General features: G+C 42.3%; 1 protein-coding gene across 2 annotated transcripts in view; it reads right to left on the minus strand.

Annotated features, from left to right (window-relative positions):
• The window catches only part of LOC140194909 (A disintegrin and metalloproteinase with thrombospondin motifs 12-like), a 688,485-nt gene extending 674,875 nt beyond the window's left edge, over positions 1 to 13,610 (minus strand). For both annotated transcript variants that reach the window (XM_072252276.1, XM_072252277.1), the window contains exons 1-2: positions 13,325 to 13,610; positions 12,812 to 13,170 (exon numbers count right to left, since the gene is read on the minus strand). In XM_072252276.1, the coding sequence (XP_072108377.1) occupies positions 12,812 to 13,170; positions 13,325 to 13,448 (483 nt within the window). In that variant the 5' untranslated portion in view covers positions 13,449 to 13,610. The remainder of the gene's footprint in view (positions 1 to 12,811; positions 13,171 to 13,324) is intronic.
• Between the last annotated feature and the right edge of the window lie 8,264 nt (positions 13,611 to 21,874).

Raw genomic sequence — 21,874 nt, forward strand, 5'->3', positions numbered from 1 at the left:
CCTCTATAAAATTCTGGTGTGTTCAGTTGCTGGTTGTCTCTTTATAGGAAGAATGTGGAAGGTTTAGAGAGAGTGCAGAGGAGATCTGCCAGGATGCTGCCTTGATTAAACAACATGTCTTATGAGGAAACGTTGAGTGAGCTAGGGCTTTTCTCTTTGGAGTGAAAGAAATGACAGGAGACCTGATACAAGACATAACGGAGAAGAATAAGGTCATCTGGCCCATCATCTGCTCTGCCATGTCATCACGGTTGATCCATTCTCCTTCTTAGCCCCAATCTCCTGCTTTCTCCCTGTATCCCTTCACGGCCTGACTAATCCAGAACCTATCAACCTCTGCCTCAAATATAGCCACAGCCTCCGCAGCCACCTGTAACAATGAATTCCACAGATACACCACGCTCTGGCTAAAGGAATTCCTCTACATCTCCATTCTAAAAGGGCGCCCCTTGATTCTGAGGCTGTGTCCTCTAGTCTTAGACTCCCCCACCATAGGAACGATCCTTACCACATTCACTCTACCAAGGCCTTTCAACATTCTATAGCTTTCAGTAAGGTCACCCCTCATTCTTCCTAATTCCAGTGAATGCAGGCCCAGAGCCAATAAACATTCCTCGTAACTGTACAAGATGATCAGATGCATTGATATCGGAAGACCAGCACATTTTTCCGACGGCGGCAATGGCTAATATAGAGGATATACTTTTAAGGTGACTAAATAAAGGCATCCATTAGCCTTGCAAGACCATGGATCTGCGCCTGGAAAGTCTTCACTCTCCAGGGTGCAGGCCTAGGCAAAGTTGTACGGAAGACCGGCAGTTGCAAGTCTCCCCTCTCCACGACACCGATGTTGTCCAAGGGAAGGGCAAGGGCCAATACAGCTTGGCACCAGTGTCATCGCAGAGCACTGTGTGATTAAGTGCCTTGCTCAAGGACACAACATGCTGCCTCGGCTGGGGCTCGAACTCACGAGCTTCAGATCACTAGTCGAATGCCTTAACCCCTTGGCCACGTGCCCACACAAGGTGACTAGAGGAGAGAATAAGGGGAATGTTATGGTTTCTAGAAGAGGTACAGGGGAAAGGTCAGAGGAAGGTATTTTACACAGAACAAACTCGTAAGAAACTCTTAGGTACATGGAATGAAGAAAAATGGAGGGCTTTGTGGGAGGGAAAGGTTGGATTGATCTTAGAGCCATTAAAAGGTTGAAACAACAGCACTCTACTGTTCTCTTCTATGCCCCATGTTCTTTTTCAATATTTTTATTGATATTATATAAATTACATGAATACAAATATAAAATTCATAAGGATACAAGCAAATAATAAAAGTTACATTACATTTAAACCACAGTAACATGATCACAGTATCGCATATTCCAAATCAATCATGAATAAGATTGAATTATGAAATGAAATAGCATAAAATAATTGTATTTTCTTAAAAGAAAAATCTACCCCCACTACCAAAATGAGCTGGTTGGTTAAAAAAAAGAAAAAAGAAAAATACCTTACCATATGATATTATAATAATAATGGCTCAGATCCATACTTTAATAACAGTTCAAAGATTGTGAAAATAATTCAGAAAGGGTCCCTATAACATTAGAAAATCATGTTTAGAATCAGAAATTGAACAACAAATTTTCTCTGGATCAAAGCACAACATAACATCAGATAGTCATTGAGCATGAGTGGGCGGGGTGGCCTCCTTCCATTTCAGCAAGATCGCCCTCCTGGCCATAAGAGAAATAAAGGCCAATACCCGCAAGTTAGATGGCTTCAGTTTTGTAGCACTATCCTCAACAATACCAAACAAGGCAGTCAAAGGATCGGGCTTAAAGGTAACATTGAAATGTGTAGAAAAAGTTTGAAATACATCTTTCCAGAATTTTTCAAGGCTCGGACATGTCCAAAACATATGAATTAGTGTAACCACTCCATTAGTACACCTATCACAGTAAGGAGAAATACCTGCGTAGAAACGGGAAAGCTTTTCTTTAGACATATGAACTCTATGTACCACTTTGAATTGTAATAAAGAATGACGAGCACATAATGATGAAAAATTAATCAATTTTAAAATAATCTTCCAGCTCTCATCAGATATGAAAATCTGTAAATTCTTTCCCAATCTCCTTTAATTTTATCTAAAGAGGGCTTTTTCAGTCCCAACAGTAGACCATAAATATAATATGCCCCATGTTCTAATATTCCTCCCAAGATTTGTCCAGTATTTATTCTGAGTCTCTTGTAAATAAACATAAGTGGAAGCGTTTACTGCAAGTAAACCAATATATTTCTTGTTCTGGAAGCAATTAATAAATCAATGGATTGTGCCTTGTAAGCAAAGAACATCAATTTGTTAAGATCACCATTAAACAGCTGCAGCAATATTTTGATCAACACTGGTGAGAGATTTTCCACATCCTCGATGCTAAATCAGACCAAGTGTTAACTCCAGTAACAAAACGAAAGCTTGATAGATAAGGAATGACTGTTATGGTCTCCTTCAGCATCTGTGACCCTTGGCAGATCAGATATTCCATCTGCTTCCATTTACGCCCTGTGTCCTTTGGTGCGATCCAGGGTTGTTCGTCACATTTTCTGGCTTGCCGGCGGGAGTACATGCCAGATGTCAGGGCTATCCCAACATCAGCCAGGAGAGAGGAGGGGATAAAACCCGGGTCACCCGCCAAAATCCCTGAATGCAGTATCTCATAGCCAAAATGGAAGTGTTCATTGAACAAGACCACTAGCAACGATGAACAACAATAATTAGCCCTGAGTGACAGTGTCATGAAGCACGAGATGTCTGGCACTACCCACACTGCCTTGGTCCACCTGCATAAAGTGGACATCACACATTCACGCGAGGCAAATAAGTTAATTATTTAACACTGATGTTAGTGAGTAAGAGGTTTCAATTGCTTTCTAAAACAGTAATACTTGCTCTTCTATAGGTTCTTGATTAGTAAATCCTACGGGGAGAAGACAGGAGAATGAGGTTGAAAGGGATAATAAAGCAGCCAAAACTGAATGGTGGAGCAGACTCCATGGACCAAATGGCCTGATTATACTCCATATGGCTTACTGTTCCATCATCTTATACCAATATTAACAATAACAGTAATCTCAAAGTTCAGAGAAATTTATTATCAAAGTACATATGCGTCACCATAAACAACCCTGAGATTCATTTTCATGCAGGCATACTCAATAAATCCATTACAGAGTAATAATCATAACATAATCAATGAAAGACCGCATCAACTTGGGTGTTTAACTAGAGTGCAAAAGACAACAAACTGTGCAAGTTCAGACAGCAAGTAATGAGAATAATTAAAAAATAAGCAATAAATATCGGGATCATGCGAAGATTCTTTGAAAGTGAGTCCGTAAGTTGTGAGAACTTTTCAATGATGGGCAAGTGAAGTTAAGTGAAGTTATCCCACACCCTTCTGCAAATTATGAACATTTCAGAGGCATAAGTAATTCCACATCAATGTATTTTTACACATTGGTCCAGCAAGCATTTTCTGGCTTGCTGACAGGAGAACATATCAGGTGCAGGGCTATCCCAATGTCAGCCAGCAAAGTGAAGGAGTTATACTAAAGCCCAGCACATCTGCCATAATCCCCGAGTGTTTAGCCCAGACAATGAGTAAAAATTTTCCTCATGGCTAACACTAACAGATCAATATAGGAGGGGTGGATACAATGGTTACAAAACATTTAAATTAGGCATTCACCGAATGCAGGGGTTCCCAACATTTTTTTTGTCATTGACCCCTATCATTAATTGAGGGGTACATGGACCCCAGGCTGGGAACCCTTGGTTTAAGAGGAGTATTTTGAACAGAAGAAACTCCCATAGATTTTTTTTACCTTATTCAAAGACCTAGTGCAGTTACACACTTCATGGCTACAGCAACTTGTACTTTGAGATGCTCATTTCTTCAAGCATAAACTCACTAACTACAAGCTATGCACACACAAAATGCTGGAAGAAATCAGCAGGTCAGGCTGCATCTATGGAGAGGAATAAATCTTCATCAGGACTGGAAAGGAAGGTTTACAGTTCTCTCCTGTGAGATTTCTTCTTCAACCCTTTGTCTCTTCCACCTATCCCCTCTCAGCTTCTCATTTCCTCCCCCCTCCGCTACCCACCGTCCCCCTCACTTGACTTCACCTATCACCTGCCAGCTTGTACTCCTTCCCTTCCCCCATCTTCATGTTCCAGCTCCTTGCCCTTCCATTTCACTCCCGAAATGTCATCTGTTTATTCCTCTCCAGAGATGCTGCCTGACCTGCTGAGTTCCACCAGCATTTAGTATATGTTGGTCTGGATTTCCAGCTTCTCTTTGTGTTTATAACTAGGAGTTACCTTTATCAGCTTGTTAAAAGATATTGTTGATTATTATGAATAAAAAGCTGACAGACATCCCATATTGACTAGGAAAAGTAATAATGATTTATGGAAGATCTGATTTCAGCAGGAAATCAGCTCAGAATATCGACACTACTACTATGTTGACTCAGACCTAGGGGGCCGGCGTCAGGCACGATGATGGACTCTCCACTTCTCCCTCTCCCTCATCAGTGTGTTCAATTCATCTACATTAGCCGCGCCGCTGTCTTCTAGGAGCGTGTTGACCATAGTCTTGGGAGGGCGCCCAGGGTTAATCCTCCCGTGCTTGGGCTCCCATATGATGACTAGGCTGGCAGGTAGCTCAGGGTGGCGTAGACAGTGTCCCACTAGTTGCAGTCTCCTCACCTCGATTTTAGTGGAGAGAATCAGTAGGTTGTTATAGAGCTCAACATTCGTCATGTGCTGTTGCCAACTCACATCAAGAGCCATCTGGAGCATTCGTGTATAGCAACCATCTAGAGACTTCCGCCTCGTCTTGGTGAGTGTCCACGTCTCGCATCCGTACGTGAGAATAGACTCTATGACTGCTATGAAAATCACACAGATGGATACTAAACCGAGGCTCACCAGAGACAAAGATCCCAGTACCACTATTTAAGCAGTGCAGTTAGTGCGACGTCATTGCAGCTTGGGGTGTTAGAATTCAGAGTTCAAATCTGGCATCCTCTGAAAGGAGTTTGTACATCCTCCTTATGGAATGCTGGGTTTCCACCCACCGTCCAAAGACATACCAGGTAGGTTAAATGTAAATTGCACCGTGATTGGGTTAGGGTAAAATCAGGGTTGTTGTGGCTTGCTGGTGGGCATGGTGCAAAGTGCCTGGACAGCCTATTCTGACCTGTATCTCTAAATACATAAAATACATAAAAGACATCTTCTGCTGGTTATGATATAAACTGTCACTTGTTGTCATTGACTGATCAGTGAGTTTCTAACTGTTAGTATTTGCTTTCTTGGTACAGAAAACTTTCATCAAGAGTGAACAGGAGGAAGAAGCAGTAATGTTTATTTTGTAAATCAATTGCAGGTTACACTCCAAATATGTTCTTATGGACACTCAGTGGCCACTTCATTAGGCACACCTGTACACCTGTTCATTAATGCAAACACCTATCAACTAGCAGCAACTCAAGGCATAAAAGCATGCAGACATGGTCAAGAGGTCCAGACCAAACATCAGAATGGGGAAGAAATGTGATCTGCCATAGAATGACTGCTGGTGCGGTTTGAGTATCTCAGAAACTGCTGATTTCCTGGGATTTTTATGAACAACATTCTCTAGAGGTTACAGGGAATGGAGCGAAAAACCAAAAAAAAATCCAATGAGCAGCAGTCCTGTGGGTGAAAATGCCTTGTTGATGAGAGAGGTCAGAGGAGAATGGCCAGACTAGTTCAAACTGACAGGAAGGCGACAGTAACTCAAATAACCACACGTTACAACAGTAGTGTGCAGAAGAGCACCTCTGAATGCACAACACGTCAAACCTTGAAATGGATGGAAACAGAAGTAGAAGACTGCAAACATACACTCAGTGGCCATTTTATTAGGTTCAGGAGATACCTTGAAAAAAAGTTCCCACTGAGTGTATATGATCTTTATCTGCAATTGATAAAACATATACGGGTGTCCCCCGCTTTTCAAACGTTTGCTTTACGAAACCTCACTGTTACGAAAGACCTACATTAGTACCCTGTTTTCGCTTTCAGAAGGTATTTTCACTGTTACGAAAAAAAATTCAGTGCGCGATAAAAGGGAGCGCGCCCCAAGCAGCCACTCTCCCCCGGATTGGGAACTGCTTTGCTTTAACACGAGCCTGTGAGCAGCCGTTTGCAAGATGAGTTCTATGGTATCGGAAAAGCCTGAAAGAGCTCATAAGGGTGTTACACTTACAGTAAAACTAGACATAATTAAGCGTTTTGATCATGGTGAACGAAGTAAGGACAACGTGAGTTTGGCTTGTGGAAGCTGACGGACATGATGTTGAAGAGATTTTGGCATCCCATGACCAAGAACTGACAGATGAAGAGCTGATGCAATTGGAAGAAAAAAGGATAACTATTGAAACCGAATGAGTAAAGATAAAGTACGACTTTAATTCTGAAAAGGTACGTCAGTTTAGGAGATATTTGCAGGATGGTTTGAGTCCTTATTAAAGAACTGTATGATAGAAAAATGCGCGAGGCTCAGCAGTCAAGCAAGCCTTCCACATCAGCCACAGCAGACGACGAACCTCAACCTTCGACATCGAGGCGGGCAGAGATAGAAGAAGATGAGCTGCCTGCTCGAATGGAAAGAGACGACAAGATGACACACCAGTGTCCCGCCACCCCAACCCCCAGGCCACAGATACCGATTCGCGGAAAATGCAACGGTAGCCGGGATGCACACAGCACATCTTTAAGAAAAAGCTGAAATAAACATGCTAATTAATTAGGTGCCGCCGACACGTAATTGTCGGCCCAGATTAGAGACGACGCAATCGGAAATTGGAACTGATCTGGACTGACAATTACGTGTCAGGCGGCACCTAATTAATTAGCTTGTTTATTTCGGCTTTTTTCTTAAAGATGTGCTGAGTGCATCCCGGCTACCGCTGGACCCCTGCATGCTTCGCGGCAATGTATCGCTCGGCGGCCTGGAGGGTGGGGGCCACTGCACTACCCAAACTCCGACTCAGCCTAACACACCATCATCCATGTGCTCGGCAAGCTATCTTCCCGATTCCCATAAGTGATACTACACTGTACATACATTATTTCTACTTTATATAGGCTGTGTATTTTTACATGTTATTTGGCATGATTTGGCAGCTTCATAGCTTAAAGGTTACTGGAGAGAGTGTTCTTGCCAACAGCGCTTGCATGAGATTTTCTGCCAACAGCGCTTGTGTGAGATTTACTGCCTACGGCGTTTGCGCGAGATTTTCGCTACAGAGAACAGTGCAGTAATGATTGTGGAAAAGTATTTCTACTTTATATAGGCTGTGTACTTATCATATTGTTCCTGCTTTTACTATATGTTACTGTTATTTTAGGGTTTATGTGTTGTATGGCATGATTTGGTAGGTTATTTTTGGATCTGCGAACGCTCACAAATCTTTCCCATATAAATAAATGGTAATTGCTTCTTCACTTTACGACATTTCGGCTTACGAACCGTTTCATAGGAATGCTCTACCTTCGGATGGCGGGGGAAACCTGTATATGCAGCTGTCGTAGTACAATCACTCAAGTGGAGAATGATATTCTCCTTAGGGGTTGTCTACTGGTGGGTCACAAGATCACAAGACAAAGGAGCAGAAGTAGGCCATTCGGCCCATCAGGTCTACTCCACCACTCCACCACGAGCTAAACTATTCTCCCATCTAGTTCCAATTTCCAGCTTTTACCCCATATCCCTTGATGCCTTGACTAATTAGATACCTATCAATCTCCTCCTTAAACACCCTCAAGGATCGGGCCACCAAAGCTGTATGTGGCAATGAATTCCGTAAATCCACAGACCCTCTGGGTCCTCATGTGGCTGTAGAGGCTGATCCAGGATCCACATATTCTGGTGCAGTGTGGGCACAAGTAAGTGGCGGCTGTGGTTAGCGTTTAGGTCTTTTGGTTGCTCAGTCTCTCCTTTCACAGCTGCCGCTTGTTCTCTGTGGCACAGCGGAGATCATTCTCATGTAGTGAAGCTCCCTCTTGAACAGATTTCTTCTGGCTGCACCTATAGTTTTTAAATGTATTGTTGAATTCCTTCAGCCTGATGTTGATGTTATCTTTGAAGCATTTCATTTGCCCATGAGGGGCTCGATGACCTTCTTTCAACTGGGAGTAAAGGATATATTTAGGGAGACGTGAGTTAGGCATCTGAATGATATGACCTATCCATCGGAGTTGGTGTTGCTTTATCATGGTGGAGATGCTGTTCATGTTGGCCTCCTCCAGTATACTGATGTCAGTGCGTCTGTCCTTCCAGCTGATCCTCAAAATATTGAGAATCGTTGGTGGTATTGTGCCAGGGCTTTCAGGCACCTGATAGTTACATCTCAAGCTCTTGGCTCCACTGTTTTTCTTCACCAAAACATTGCCGTATTTAATAAATGGCTGCATACTGTCAATAAACTCACAGCACTTAACATAGTCTCAACAACTTGCATTAAAAGCTCTATTTTGCCTAAAACCTGCTAGCCTGGAAATGGTAGCACACCATTAGGGCACACTAAGAATTTGTTGCCCAGTGCGCCAATAATCACTGTGATTCCCAACAGGGGCACTTACATGTCCTAAGGGGGCATTAGGGGAAATAGAAATAATTGGGGGGGGTTCAAAATTCTTGGGGGGGGGCAGTAAGCAGCACTCTAATTTAAGGCATGAGACCTGACCGAGTGTTAGTAGAGCAGGCACTTCCAAAAAAAAAGGCTGAAGCACTGGAAAACAGGGAGAACCATCGCTCTGCGGGCGGTGAGCACACGTCGTCACAATACATCTGAATCTTAGCAATCTCATCCAACTTTACCAACCAAACAGACATTACTGGGGATGCATCAATTAGCAACCAGGGTGCCCAACAATTCCCCCTCAATCACAGCACAGAACGAGTTCATGCAATTTAATAGTTGGTAAGTCAAGTACACCCTCTTAACTTCCTCTACAGATCTACAGAAAGCAGGTCGTGCAATGATACAGTGCTGGCCAGAACCAAATGGTGAAATAGAAACAATCAGTGAACCTGCCAACTCCAGATTCCTCTTGAGCTGTTCAAAGCAACATTGGCTTCATACGTGTAGACAAGAACTATCTTTGGGGATTATGAGACCTTATGTGATTGGTCAATCATGCTAAATGTAATAGTATAAAGGTAACTTGCCGAACACCAGCTCTATTCCGACTAACATTCGGATTCCAATCTGAATCCTTGTCAACGTAACTTTCGCTGTTCTGATCATCTTCCATCTTTGCCTCGCTGTTCCTTTGCGTGCCACTACCATTGTTCCATCCGTGTCAACTCGCTGCCGGTGTCAACATCCACTATGGTTCCCATTTTGCCTTCATGTTTTATTTTAATTTAGCCCCGTATGACACAATCTTGAGTCTGAAGGCGGCGAAGCCTTGAATTCTAATCCTGCTAAGAAACAGAAGCTACAGAAAGGGCATCAATATGAAGTTACATCCCTGGAGTATGGTTTTATTCCGTTCTCTTCAGATCAGCGACGCCTTATTTGTCTTATTTGTAAGATGAAAGAAGCATTTGAAAAGCATTGCACACTGGTGTCATTTGCTCAAGAAAGCTAAAAATAATCTTGATAGTGGCCTCATTGCTTCTTATAACATTTCCAAAATGATAGCAAAGTGTGGAAAATCTCACACAATTGGTGAAAGATTAATAATGTCTGCTGTATCAGAAGTGATCACCATTGTTCTCAAAATAGATAACTGTACAAGGCATTGTTAATGGTATATATATGATTTATCGAAAATAATATGGAGAGATTCTCTTCTGTAAAAAGTTAAAAGCAAATATCAACAGAGAATCAATTTACAATGAGCTCAAAATGTATATTGAGGGTAAAAGTATCCCAATTAGGAACATGATTTCTTGTGCACCATATATGATAGGTCACCATGCTGGTTTACTGGCATTTATGAAAAAAGAAATTCCAAGTCTGTTTGCCATTCATTGTGTAATTCATCGTCAACCTCTCAGCCAAAAACCTCAGCCACTGACCATTTTCAAGCATGACTGTTGTACTATCTGCTATCGACAAAATTAAAGTTCATCCATTAAATAGCAGAATATTTCATCAGTTATGCTAAGATAATGATGAAGAGTTTGAATGCTTGCTTCCTCACACTGAAGTATGCTAGCCATCAAAAGGATGTTGTTTAAAATATTCCTTTGATCTCTTTGACGCTGCGGTTAAATTGTTGCTCAAAGTCAAAAAGAGCTTGGGAAACAAGATTGAACAAGATTGTAGCTCATCATATTGACAAAATGAGTAAAGGCATTGAGTGTCAACTATGCACAAAGCTACAAAAAAATAGAATTTGGGATTTAACTGGATGAGTCAACTGTGCGAGACAACAAGACATTGCTAATGGCATATGCGTAATCTATCAAAAATGGAAAAGTTTATGAAAAGATTCTCTTGTGTAAAAGGTTTTTAAAGAATCAACAGAGATTCAATTTACGACAAGCTCAAAATGTATATTGAGGATAAAAGTACTGTATTCCAATTAGAAACATGATTTCATGCGCAATATATGGAGCACCAATATATGATAGGCCACCATGCTCTTTTCGTGGCATTTATGAAAAAAGAAATTCTAAGTCTGATTGCAATCCATTGTATAACACATCATCAACTTCTTGCAGCCAAAAACCTCAGCCAGCAACTTTATCAAGAATGATTCTTGTAATAGCTGTTATCAATAAAATTAAAGTTCATCCATTAAATTGCAGACTATTTTGCCAGTTATGCCAAGGTAACGATAAAGACTTTGAATGCTTGCTTCTTCACATTGAAGTGTTATGGATGTCAAAATGCTGCTGCTTAAAACGTTTGTTCTTTTTAACACTGGCTGAGTAAATTTTTGCTCAAAGCCGACAAGAGCATGGGCAACAAGATTGAACTTCTACGTGCAAATGTGGCATATCTAGCCGATCTGTATGACAAAAAGAAAATTCTAAATATTAAACTGCAGGGTGAGAAATTCAATTCAGTCCAGGCAAAGAGCGCAGTGTCCAATTTTATCGGAAAGTTGGAAATACATAAGCAAAACATTGGGAGAAGGATGTTCTCACAGTTTCCCTGCATAGAAATTACGGCATTCTCTTTCACAGATGGCGCTTTGCAAGAGTACTGCTTACACCTGTAGTCACTAAATAAGGATTTTCAGAATCAATTCAAGGATTTGAATGATCTTGAAATTCCAAACAGAGTATTTAACCCATTTCTTTGCAAGGTGGAAGAACAGGAAGAGAGCTTACAACAAGAAATTATCGAAATTCAGAATGATGAAGAAGCAAAAAGGCTGTTCAAAAATGTCAGCTTTTGTGGTATGTGGCTATACTGTCATATGAAGTTTCCTGGCCTTTGGAGAAAAGCCAAACTGCACTTCATTGCATTTCCATCCTCCTACCTTGTTGAACGAGGCTTCAGTGCAGTGAACCACATACCCACAATAAAACGGAAACCGCTTGGACATTGTTATGCTTGGGGACTTACGGCTTTTGCTGTCATAACTTGAACCAGATATTTCAATTCTTGCTAAAAAAAAATCAAGCTCAAGGGTCACATTGATATTGAAGCTGCAGTACAGCACACAGGTAACGTATAAGCTAGGTTTAAAGACAAATAAAAAATTAAAGTAGAATCATTTTCTCGTATGTTAGACATGTTTTTACACTATGGGGTCACCAGAAAGTATATTGTGCCTACTAAGAGTGTTGGCAAGCATGAAGGTGCTTTGGGGGGTGTTGAGCCAAAACGGGTTAGGAAACACCGACTTAGGTCATAAACTCACCAGTGCTGCAGCAAAGCTCTGTACTAACCGAGGCCCAGGCTTCAGATTCTGATGAATTGCCACCCAGGCCAAGTAAGTTCCTGGGCAGACCTTAAGACACAGGAGCAGAATTAAACCATTCGACCTATTGATTCTGCTCTGCCATTCGAGGCTGATTTATTAACCCTCTCAAACCCATACTCCTCACCTCTGATGGAGGTGTTGATCAGCCTGACAGCGTGAGGGAAGTCACTTTTTTTTTTGAGTAGAATGGAAGCTGAATCTGAGTATAGGCTGAGGGACTGCAATACATCTCAAGAGGCGTCTGCTGACCTGTCAGGTATTTCAGGCATTTTCTACTTTCATTTCAGATTTCCAGCATCTCTTTTACCATACTGAAGTTACCTGTACGGCGCACCTTTGCCTGTGGCGTGAAAAATAAACCCGGAGCTGAGACGCAAACCGCGCCGTGGAACGGTGCAGGCACAGCTGGCTTTATTGTTGAAACGTGGCATACATCAAAATGAATGTTTGTCCACCAAATCAGAAAATGTTGGATGCACTTGGCATGTGCTGAAGGGGACTGACCAGTTTCCCTGACCAAGTACTAAGTTCATAACGTGTGATCCCGGGATTTGGTTTCGAATCTCCTTCTTTTCGACACTTTCTGTGCGAATAATTATAATTTATAAGGAAAAACCCTGAAGCATCTGATTATTTCTGGTGATTGGTGTGACTTGGCAGTTTCAGAGCTGAGAACTATTAATGCATACTTGTTTTAAATGGTTTTGAAGAGAATGGGTAACTGTCCCGCCTCTAAAGAAATTCGTCATTTCACTCGCAGAGAGTTTGAACCATACGAGTTAACCCACGCCTTGCCACTTACCAGTCCTTTGCAGGTGCTCACGGCAGCCGCGCCGCTCCCCAGTTTTGGATGCTGCACTTTGCCCGTGAAATGGCACGTGTTCACCGTGGGGCCATGAATCACGGCACCAGTTATGTTCCCGTACCTTTTCTCAAGGACGAATCCCGGCGAAAGAAAGGGTTGATTCACGGTCAGGTTAAAAAACAGTTTTTGCCCTCGGAGAACAATTTGGTAAAAGACGTGGTCGCCCCGCTTTCTGAGGTCCCGCCTTCCAACGTGATTGACATAGTGACTGACGTCCTGCGAGAGAAAAGTTCCACTTTCGTCCACTTTGACGGGATGAACTATTTCATAATTCTGCAAAGTCTTAATAAACTTTTCTGAAAAGAAGAAAAAAAACAGCGGGTAATTATGAGGATCTCCAAGCTCCAGTGACGGTACCAGCGAAGCGTTTAGTTGCACTGACGTTACAATGCCATTAATAATGGTATGGGTGTAAACTGAGGATCGGGATATTTTAGAAAATTCACAAACCTTGTTTTTCGCCTGCAAAATGCAAACTGTCCGGCGGAACGCTGCCGTGACTTGTTGCTGGTAAACCAAGGAGCTTAAAAATAAAAAGAATGGATATGATGAAGCGCTCTCCCGCACGGAGCATGATTCAGTTAAAAGTTGCATCTATCTACAGAAGGTCCTGCAGAGAGATAGTGAGCGTGTGGAATTGATGCACAGGCCCCATCTCGGGTCGGCAACGAGGAATGAAGATAGGCGAGAGTGACTGGACCCAAGATTTTAAAAAAAAACACGATCGCTAGGGGAGGAGAGATATAAACTTTTATTTTTTTTCTCTTGGAAGAAGAGGGAGGGTTCGATAACTGCCCATGGCAGTTCCAAGAAAAAAAAATCCCTCTGCATTAACTCCTGCTTATATGAACGTGTTTGCAGTTTTGCGCAAGTTAACGCACGCAGTGCAGTTCTACACGCGCCGTAACACAAACCATTTCGCACTCTTCCCCTCCCCCGCCCGCTGCTCTCTTTTAAGATGTCTCCTTTTTTGGCTCTTTGCATTTAAAACGCAAGGTTCACACGTTCAAATGTCTCAAAGTAAATTTATTATCATATAGAACCCTGAGATTCATTTTCTTGCTGGCATTCACAGTAAATACAAAGAAACATGATGAAATTGATGAAAAACCACGCACAAAACAGATGGACGAACAATCTGCGAAAGCCAACAAACTGCAAATACAAAAGCAAAAAATGATAAATAAACAATAAATAGCGAAAACATGAGATAAAGAGTCCTTGAAAGTGAGTCCATCGGTTGTGGGAACATTTCAGTAATGGGCAGTGAAGGCATCCTCGCTGATTCAAGAGCCTGATGATTGAGGGGTAATAACTGTTCCTGAACTTAGTGGTTTGGAACTTGCGGCTCCTGCACCTCCTTCCTGATGGTAGCAGCGAGAAGAAAACTTGGATGGTGAGGGTGTTTGATGATGGATACTGCTTTCCTGTTACAGCGCTCCACATAGATGTGTTATTTCGTGTTTGTAAGAAGAGGAAAATCAAATTGCAAACGTTTGAAGGGCGCAAACTTAACCAGTTGCTGTCATCACAGGAGAAACATCTACAGATTTCTGTAGACAGCTATATTTTTTGCCTTTAGCGATGGGCTTTAAATTACATCTCTCCTTTCTCTCCTTTTTCTTTCTCTCCTCTTTCTTTCTCTCCTCTCTCTCTAACGTCAATTACAATCTTCTTGCATCAAATGTGATTGATGCTGACTGTCTTCTCTGTTAACAGCAGCACAAGTCGTGGCCACAAAGGGCTTTCCCTAGCGTCTGAACGTGGGCAAGTGTTCCACGACAGATTTTATTTAGTCAGGGCTCTGACCTCCAAATCCCACGCTAAACAGAAGAGAAATGATGTTTACTTTATCAAATCAATCTTAGTTACATGGTTACATCAGCACCATCCTCTAAGAGTCACTATTTTTTCAGGAAATGTAGCCTGTCCGGGTTAGAACGGAGACCCAGCCAAGGTCCCCTTCACCAGCACTCTCAGTCCACTGGCTGAACTTGTCCTTATATTAGACTTTTTTTTAAATATGTAGTTACTTTCTCCAGACCAAAGATGTAGATATTTTGTGACGGATTCAGATTTATCACGTATACAGAACTGTTCAAAAGTGATTGGGAAAAGGGGGAAGGAGAGGGAAGCACCGGAGAGATATTCTGTAATGATCATAAACCAACTACTTGCAATCAAGTGACATAGAACATAGAATAGTACAGCACAGGCCCTTCGGCCCACAATGTTGTGCCAACCCTCAAACCCTGCCTCCCATATAACCCCCTACCTTAAATTCCTCCATATACCTGTCTAGCAGTCTCTTAAACTTCACTAGTGTATCTGCCTCCACCACTGACTCAGGCAGTGCATTCCACACGCCAACCACTCTCTGAGTAACAAAACCTTCCTCTAATATCCCCCTTGAACTTCCCACCCCTTACCTTAAAGCCATGTCCTCTTGTATTGAGCAGTGGTGCCCTGGGGAAGAGGCGCTGGCTATCCACTCTATCTATTCCTCTTATTATCTTGTACACCTCTATCATGTCTCCTCTCATCCTCCTCCTCTCCAAAGAGTAAAGCCCTAGCTCTCTTAATCTCTGATCATAAACCCTAGCTCCCTTAATCTCTGACCTTGCCTGATGTCTCAGGGCTGGGTGTGTCTGCACCCATGCCACCCACCAACTCCCCCCCCCCCACCTTGGCACTCCTTCTCTGCCACCTGTCCCACTCCCATCCTGCTGCACGCCACCCTCGCCATTCCCAACATCCTTTGCTCCCACCAGACCTACAACTCACTCTCCACATCACATTGACAAATACAGTGCTGTGCAAAAGTCTTAGGCACTCTAGCTATATATATATTGTATTGCACTCTACTACTGCTACAAAATAAAAACAAAATTCATGACATGTGTTGTGACAGATAAACCTGATTCTGTATATACTTGAATGTCCTCACATCTATTTCAGGAACAGACATTCAATACAAACCCAGGAGTTCTCAAAGCTAAAACACGAGGAAATCTGCAGATGCTGGAATTTCACGCAACACACACAAAAGTTGCTGGTGAATGCAGCAGGCCAGGCAGCATCCAAAGGAAGAGGTACAGTCGACGTTTCGGGCCGAGACCCCTCGTCAGGACTCTCTAAGCTAATCTCAATTGTGCTTCCGTTCACCTTCTTGCTTGTACTGATTCCATGTCATTTTCCCATTTTCCAGTGTATTTCCCCCACACAGTTATGTCTGAGATGTTGTCCTTGCTGAATCATGACTACTTCTCTGCTATGATTTTCAGAGCCCTTGATTATATTTCAATTATTGTCCACACTTCTGTTCCACTCGGACAGAGCAAGGACAGAGATTCCTCTGTCCTCACTTTCACCACCCCAGTCTCTGTTGTTTTGTATTCTCATTCTCAAACTGCCTTCATTGCGTAGTTTTTCTTCATTCATTCCTTCTTGTGCATGCGCACACTCACACACAGGCACTGTTCCCATTAATGCATCAATCAGATGACTTCTACAACCCATTCCCATGGCAACACTCACACCATCCCTCTCCCACCCTCTTTGCAAAATAAAACTAAATTGCCATCTCCTTTTACCCACTCATGACAAAGCTTTTTAACTGGAAACATATAAGTCTTCTTGTCTTTCCACAGATGGGCCTGGCCTGCTAAGAGTTTGCGACATTTTCTGATCTTATTCTGTACTTGTACTATAAGATCATACATAAAAGAATCTTATGTGTATATTGCCACACTCAAAGTTATTTGCACATTGTGTTTTATAGGATTGCCTTTATATTTATTCTGTTTGTTGTGTATTTTTCTGCTGCATTGGATCTGGAGTAACAATTATTTTGCTCTCCTGTACACTTGTGTACTGAAGAACGACCCGCCAAGAGGACCACAACCTTGTCATTGGGTTTGGAGGCTTGTGTGCCTCAATGATCCAGAGAGCTATGTTGCCTGGAGCCAGGGCTTTATGCTTTGGCTCGTGATAGGGCCACCTATGCCAAACAGGTCAAAGGGTAGAGGCCAGAATAAGAATGGTCCACTGGTCTTCCAGGTTCCAGGGTTCAGCTCAGGGTTAACAAACCTGACTGGTTAAATAAAACTGTTAATGGAAACAACAATGAAGAATCCTTCTACAGCTGAAGGCAATGATATTCTTGAGTCTCCACTCAGGAATTGCATGACTGACAGTAGTGAAAACTGAGAGGAAGCTGCTGACGTGATGGAGGATCCCTGAGCACCGCCAGAGAGGGAGGACCTTCATTGCCGCCCTAAATGCCAGCGGCATAATGGGCAAAGCACACTGAAGAACAACAAAAAACAATCTTGAATCCTGAACTACTTTGACGCTCTGAGTATCGAACTGATCGATATGAATAGTATGAAAGACAAGTTTTTCACCGTACATGTAACAACAATAAACCAAACCTATGGATACAAACGAATCTTATATATATACACAGCAACATTCGAATAGTTATTTGTACTTTGTTTTTATAGGGTTGCTTTTATATTTATAATTGATCTGTTCTTGATGCTTATTGTGCTAAAATGCTGTGTCAGATCCAGGGTAACAAGCGTTTTGTTCTCATTTACACTCGTGCACTGAAGAATGGCAATAAACAATCTAACTATCTAATTATTAACTAACCCTGTAGATATAATTTGCAATGTTGTTGTTTGACAACCTGAAACTATGATTTAAATAGTAAAAAAGTTATGAAACATTCTCTCTCTTCACTTCTGCATGTGCCCTAGTCTTGTTGAAGGTTCAGATTACAAGGGTTTAAAAGCTTATTTTCACGAGTGTGTAGCATTGTGTAGCTCTGCCCTTGAACAGACACAAGCACAATAGACCAAGTACTCTCTTTTTGTATAATATGTTTCTATACAGCCAGAATAGCCAGTTCAATTGACTTCCTGACCACCTTGTTGTGCATACAGAATAGGCGCAGCCTTAAGAGAGTTAAGACAGCCTTGCTGTCTTAATGCTGTAAAATTAAAATTGAAATGGAATTTTTAAAAAATGTTTTTGTGCATCAGTGTATAACTGCTTTACTACAAAGCAATTTCAGATCAATATCTGGAAATTATCATTTATAAGACCATAGGTCATAGTTGGGGTATAGGGGGCGCAGGATAGAGGTAGTACCTTTGATGTCTGGTATGTTGCTCCCTACTAGACAAGGTGGACAGCATCACTGGTCCTCATCCATCTCCTAAATCTCTCACGTGTTGGCTCCAAGCACCATACCCCGGTAAACCACTTCAGCTGGTGGGCTAAACCACATGAAGGGTTGGTGTTAACACAGCACCACTGGGCAAAAGTCTTCCATGATGAAGTCACCGGCCAGGATGGAAAGGTTCTCAGATGAACTATAACGGCCACGTGTTCACAACCAAGGCGAGCCACCTAGTTGGAGGAAATCGGCTGTGGCCAAACCTGGAGAGGGATGGGCTCCGCCAGGTTTCAGATGCCCAAGACACGCTGCATATGAGCACACCAAACTGGTGCAAAGCTTGTCATGACAGCACCCCGACGACTCCACCTGGAGTTAAGGGCACAAGAAGAAGTCATAGGTGCAGAATTAGGCTATTCCCCCAGACCCGGCGACATGCTTGTAAATTTTCTCTGCATTCTTTCAACCTTATTTACATCTTTTCTGTAGGTGGGTGACCAAATCTGCACACAATACTCCAAATTAGGCCTCACCAATCTCTTATACAACTTCAATGTAACATCCCATCTCTCGTCCTCTTTATTTCAAAGAGAAGAGCCCTAGCTCTCTTTGGAAACTGTAAGAAGTATAAAAGCACTCTCTAAAACAATTCGAATAAACCAGAAGCAGACCTGCATCAATGAAGTGTCCTTTCTCGAATAGATTTAGTGGAAAATTGAAATATGTCTTGTCTATTACACGTCAGGCTAAGGAATCTTTTAGCTCCGTTGTTATGTGAACAGATATCAGTCATGAGAGTCCCCTGGAGGCGGATGTGAGGAAGACGCTTAACTGGTGCAAAAAATCACAGTTGGTGGCTTCCTTGGAAAGGCACCAGCCCAGGATTAGAATTTATTAGTTGTGGCGAGTCGCATTAATGATTTCAAACAAAACCACCATGGAGTTTTGTTATTCTGTGATTGATTGAACTTCTCTCATCCTCCCTGTCAGGGTCACTTGCAAACTCAAGTGCAGGAATCATAGAAACCTCCGCAATTCAAACAAAACAAAAGGTTTACTACAGAAGTAAACCAGCAAATCTAACAAGAACCTAGGCAAACTTTACAGACTCTTGAAGAACTCAAATCACTCACGATATAGAGAAGAACTTGGTCAGAGTTTCACCAGATAAGGATCCACAATGACCCAGCAAAGAGGGGTTGGCAAACCTCCCTGAAATACACTCGGGAGCACAGAGGAATTCAGCACCAATCAGACAGCCCCAGTGTCCAGACGAAACAATAACTCCCACAGACAACAGCTTCAATGCAAGACATTGAAAATCCCATGGTAATTTGATAATACTTCATTAGAGGTATACTCTGATGCTTCATTAGGAGCCTGAAGAGATTTGGTATGTCAACAAATACACTTAAAAACGTCTATAGATGTATCATGGAGAGCATTCTGACAGGCTGCATCACTGTCTGGTATGGGGGGTGGGGGGCTACTGCACAGGACTGAAAGAAGCTGCAGAGGCTCGTAAATTTAATCGGCTCCATCTTGGGTACTAGTCTACAAAGCACCCAGAAGACCTTCAAGGAGCGGTGTCTCAGAAAGGCAGGGTCCATTATTAAGGACCTCCAGCACCCAGGGCATGCCCTTTTCTCACTGTTACTGTCAGAAAGAAGGTACAGAAGCCTGAAGGCACACACTCAGCGATTCAGGAACGGCTTCTTCCCCTCTGCCATTCGATTCCTAAATAGACTTTGAACCTGTGAACACTACCTCACTTTTTAATATATATTATTTCTGGTTTTTGCATGATCTTTAATCCATTCAATATACATATTCTGTAATTGATTAACTTATTTATTTATTTATGATTATATATTTTTCTTTTTCTATATTATGTATTGCATTGAACTGCTGCTGCTAACTTAATAAATTTCGCGACACATGCCAGTGATAATAAACCTGATTCTGATTCTGACTTACCAAAATTGCATAAAAGTGATAAATACAAAAAGAGCTTAACAATCCTCAAATGAGACACCTGCAAAACAAATTGAAAACTGAGAGCTAGTCCAAAGACAAACAATTCGACATACAAGGTAAGCAACCCAAGGAGCACTGCATACCCACGAGGAGATAATGAAAAAATACAATTCCCCCACTAACGAAAAAACTTTTTTAAAAATGATCCCTGGGTGGGACAGAACACCGCCCCCCCCACCCCTACACACACTCTAAAGCTGACTTCTGGAAGCTTAGGGCCATTGAGATGAAATCAATGAAAATCAGTAATCAGGTCAGGATCCACAATACCCTGAATCAGAACCCACCCCTCTCCCCCGGGCAATACCACCCCCCCCCCCCCCAAATCGATTAAATACTGGAACAGCACCTTAACTTGCCTGGATTCAAGCAATCTGTGGACAGTGCAAATCGGTTCTCCATCTGTGATTCTAGGAGTGGGGAGGCTTAGGAGTAGGGGCTAAAGGGCTACAGAGTACAGGTTTAAGTTTAGTGACGTGAAAAGTGGAATGGATTCAGAGAGACCTGTGAATTACAGGATTGATCTCTTAACAATTTTACTGGGCGAGGAGCTAATTTATGGGTTTCTACTTTCAGGGAAGGTCTTAGGTAGAGAGCTAAACTCACTGACCCGCACAAAAAGAAGGACTCAGTCATCTCCTCCTGTTGGCATGGAATTGCTGCCTCACTGAAGTAAGGTCCAAGGTCCTCTCAGATTTAAGCTGTTGCTACTTACAGCACTCAACAAACTGTTTCACAGCTGGAACACCGATTTCCACATCCTGCTTAAGAAAGAGAGGAGGCTTAAACCCAAATTGACATTCGAATGGGGACATGTTAAGCGAAGAATAGTGAAGGGTTTAAAGAGCTATCTCTGCCCAAATGAAATGGTCGCTGCAAGAGGATTGGTTACCAGAAACAAGGCAACAAAGAGTGCATTCCTAATCTTGGTTAGTCCTCTCAGTCTGACCACTCGTCTCTGGGTGAAAACTGGAAGAAAGGTTAGAAGGAGCTCCAATAAGTTTACAAAATGCTGGTCAAATCAGGGAAGTAAATTGTGGGTCCCTGACAGAGATAATATTGGAAGGAAATCCATGTATACTGAACATCTACTGCAATAAAAGGCCTGCAGTTTCACTAGCTATGGGCAATTTAGTAAGGGGAAAAATTTACAAGCCTTGGAAAATCAATCAGCAACAACTAAAATGACAGTGAAGGAGAGTGAAGGAGGCAAACTAGTTAAAAAATCCAGAGATTGATGGGTCCGGGGCAGGAGGGGATGAGGAGGGGATAGAGACGACCCTAAGGAGGAGAATTTGAAACTTTGGAATGGGCACAAATGTCACAGGCTTGGACAAATGACTTGATGTTCCTATTAATACCAGGCCACCAATAAAGTTGTTTTATAAATTAGGGTGCATGAAATCCCAGGGTGGGCTGTTATCTTGGATGTGTGCCCCCATTTGAGGTCCTCCGACCAATGTTTTGGGTGGCACAAAATGGCGACGAAGGGGAACATTACTGGGAACTAGATTATTCCCCTTGAGTGCCTGTCTGACATGAGAATCAATAACCCAAATGACAGGAGCCAAACACTTATTCTCTGAAAGTATCAACTCCACCTATCTATCAAACTGGGGGATCAAATTGCCTAGATAGACTGTCGGGCTTTAGGTTCTTAGAACCCGGATGCTAAGTAATGACAAAATTAAAATGGTTAAAAACAATGCCCAACGGGCTTGTGGTGAGTTAGGTCTCTCAGCATTCTGGCTATAAGCTAAATTCCTGTGATCCATCCA

The sequence above is a fragment of the Mobula birostris genome, chromosome 3, assembly GCF_030028105.1.
Source record: "Mobula birostris isolate sMobBir1 chromosome 3, sMobBir1.hap1, whole genome shotgun sequence".
Classification (NCBI taxonomy): domain Eukaryota; kingdom Metazoa; phylum Chordata; class Chondrichthyes; order Myliobatiformes; family Myliobatidae; genus Mobula; species Mobula birostris.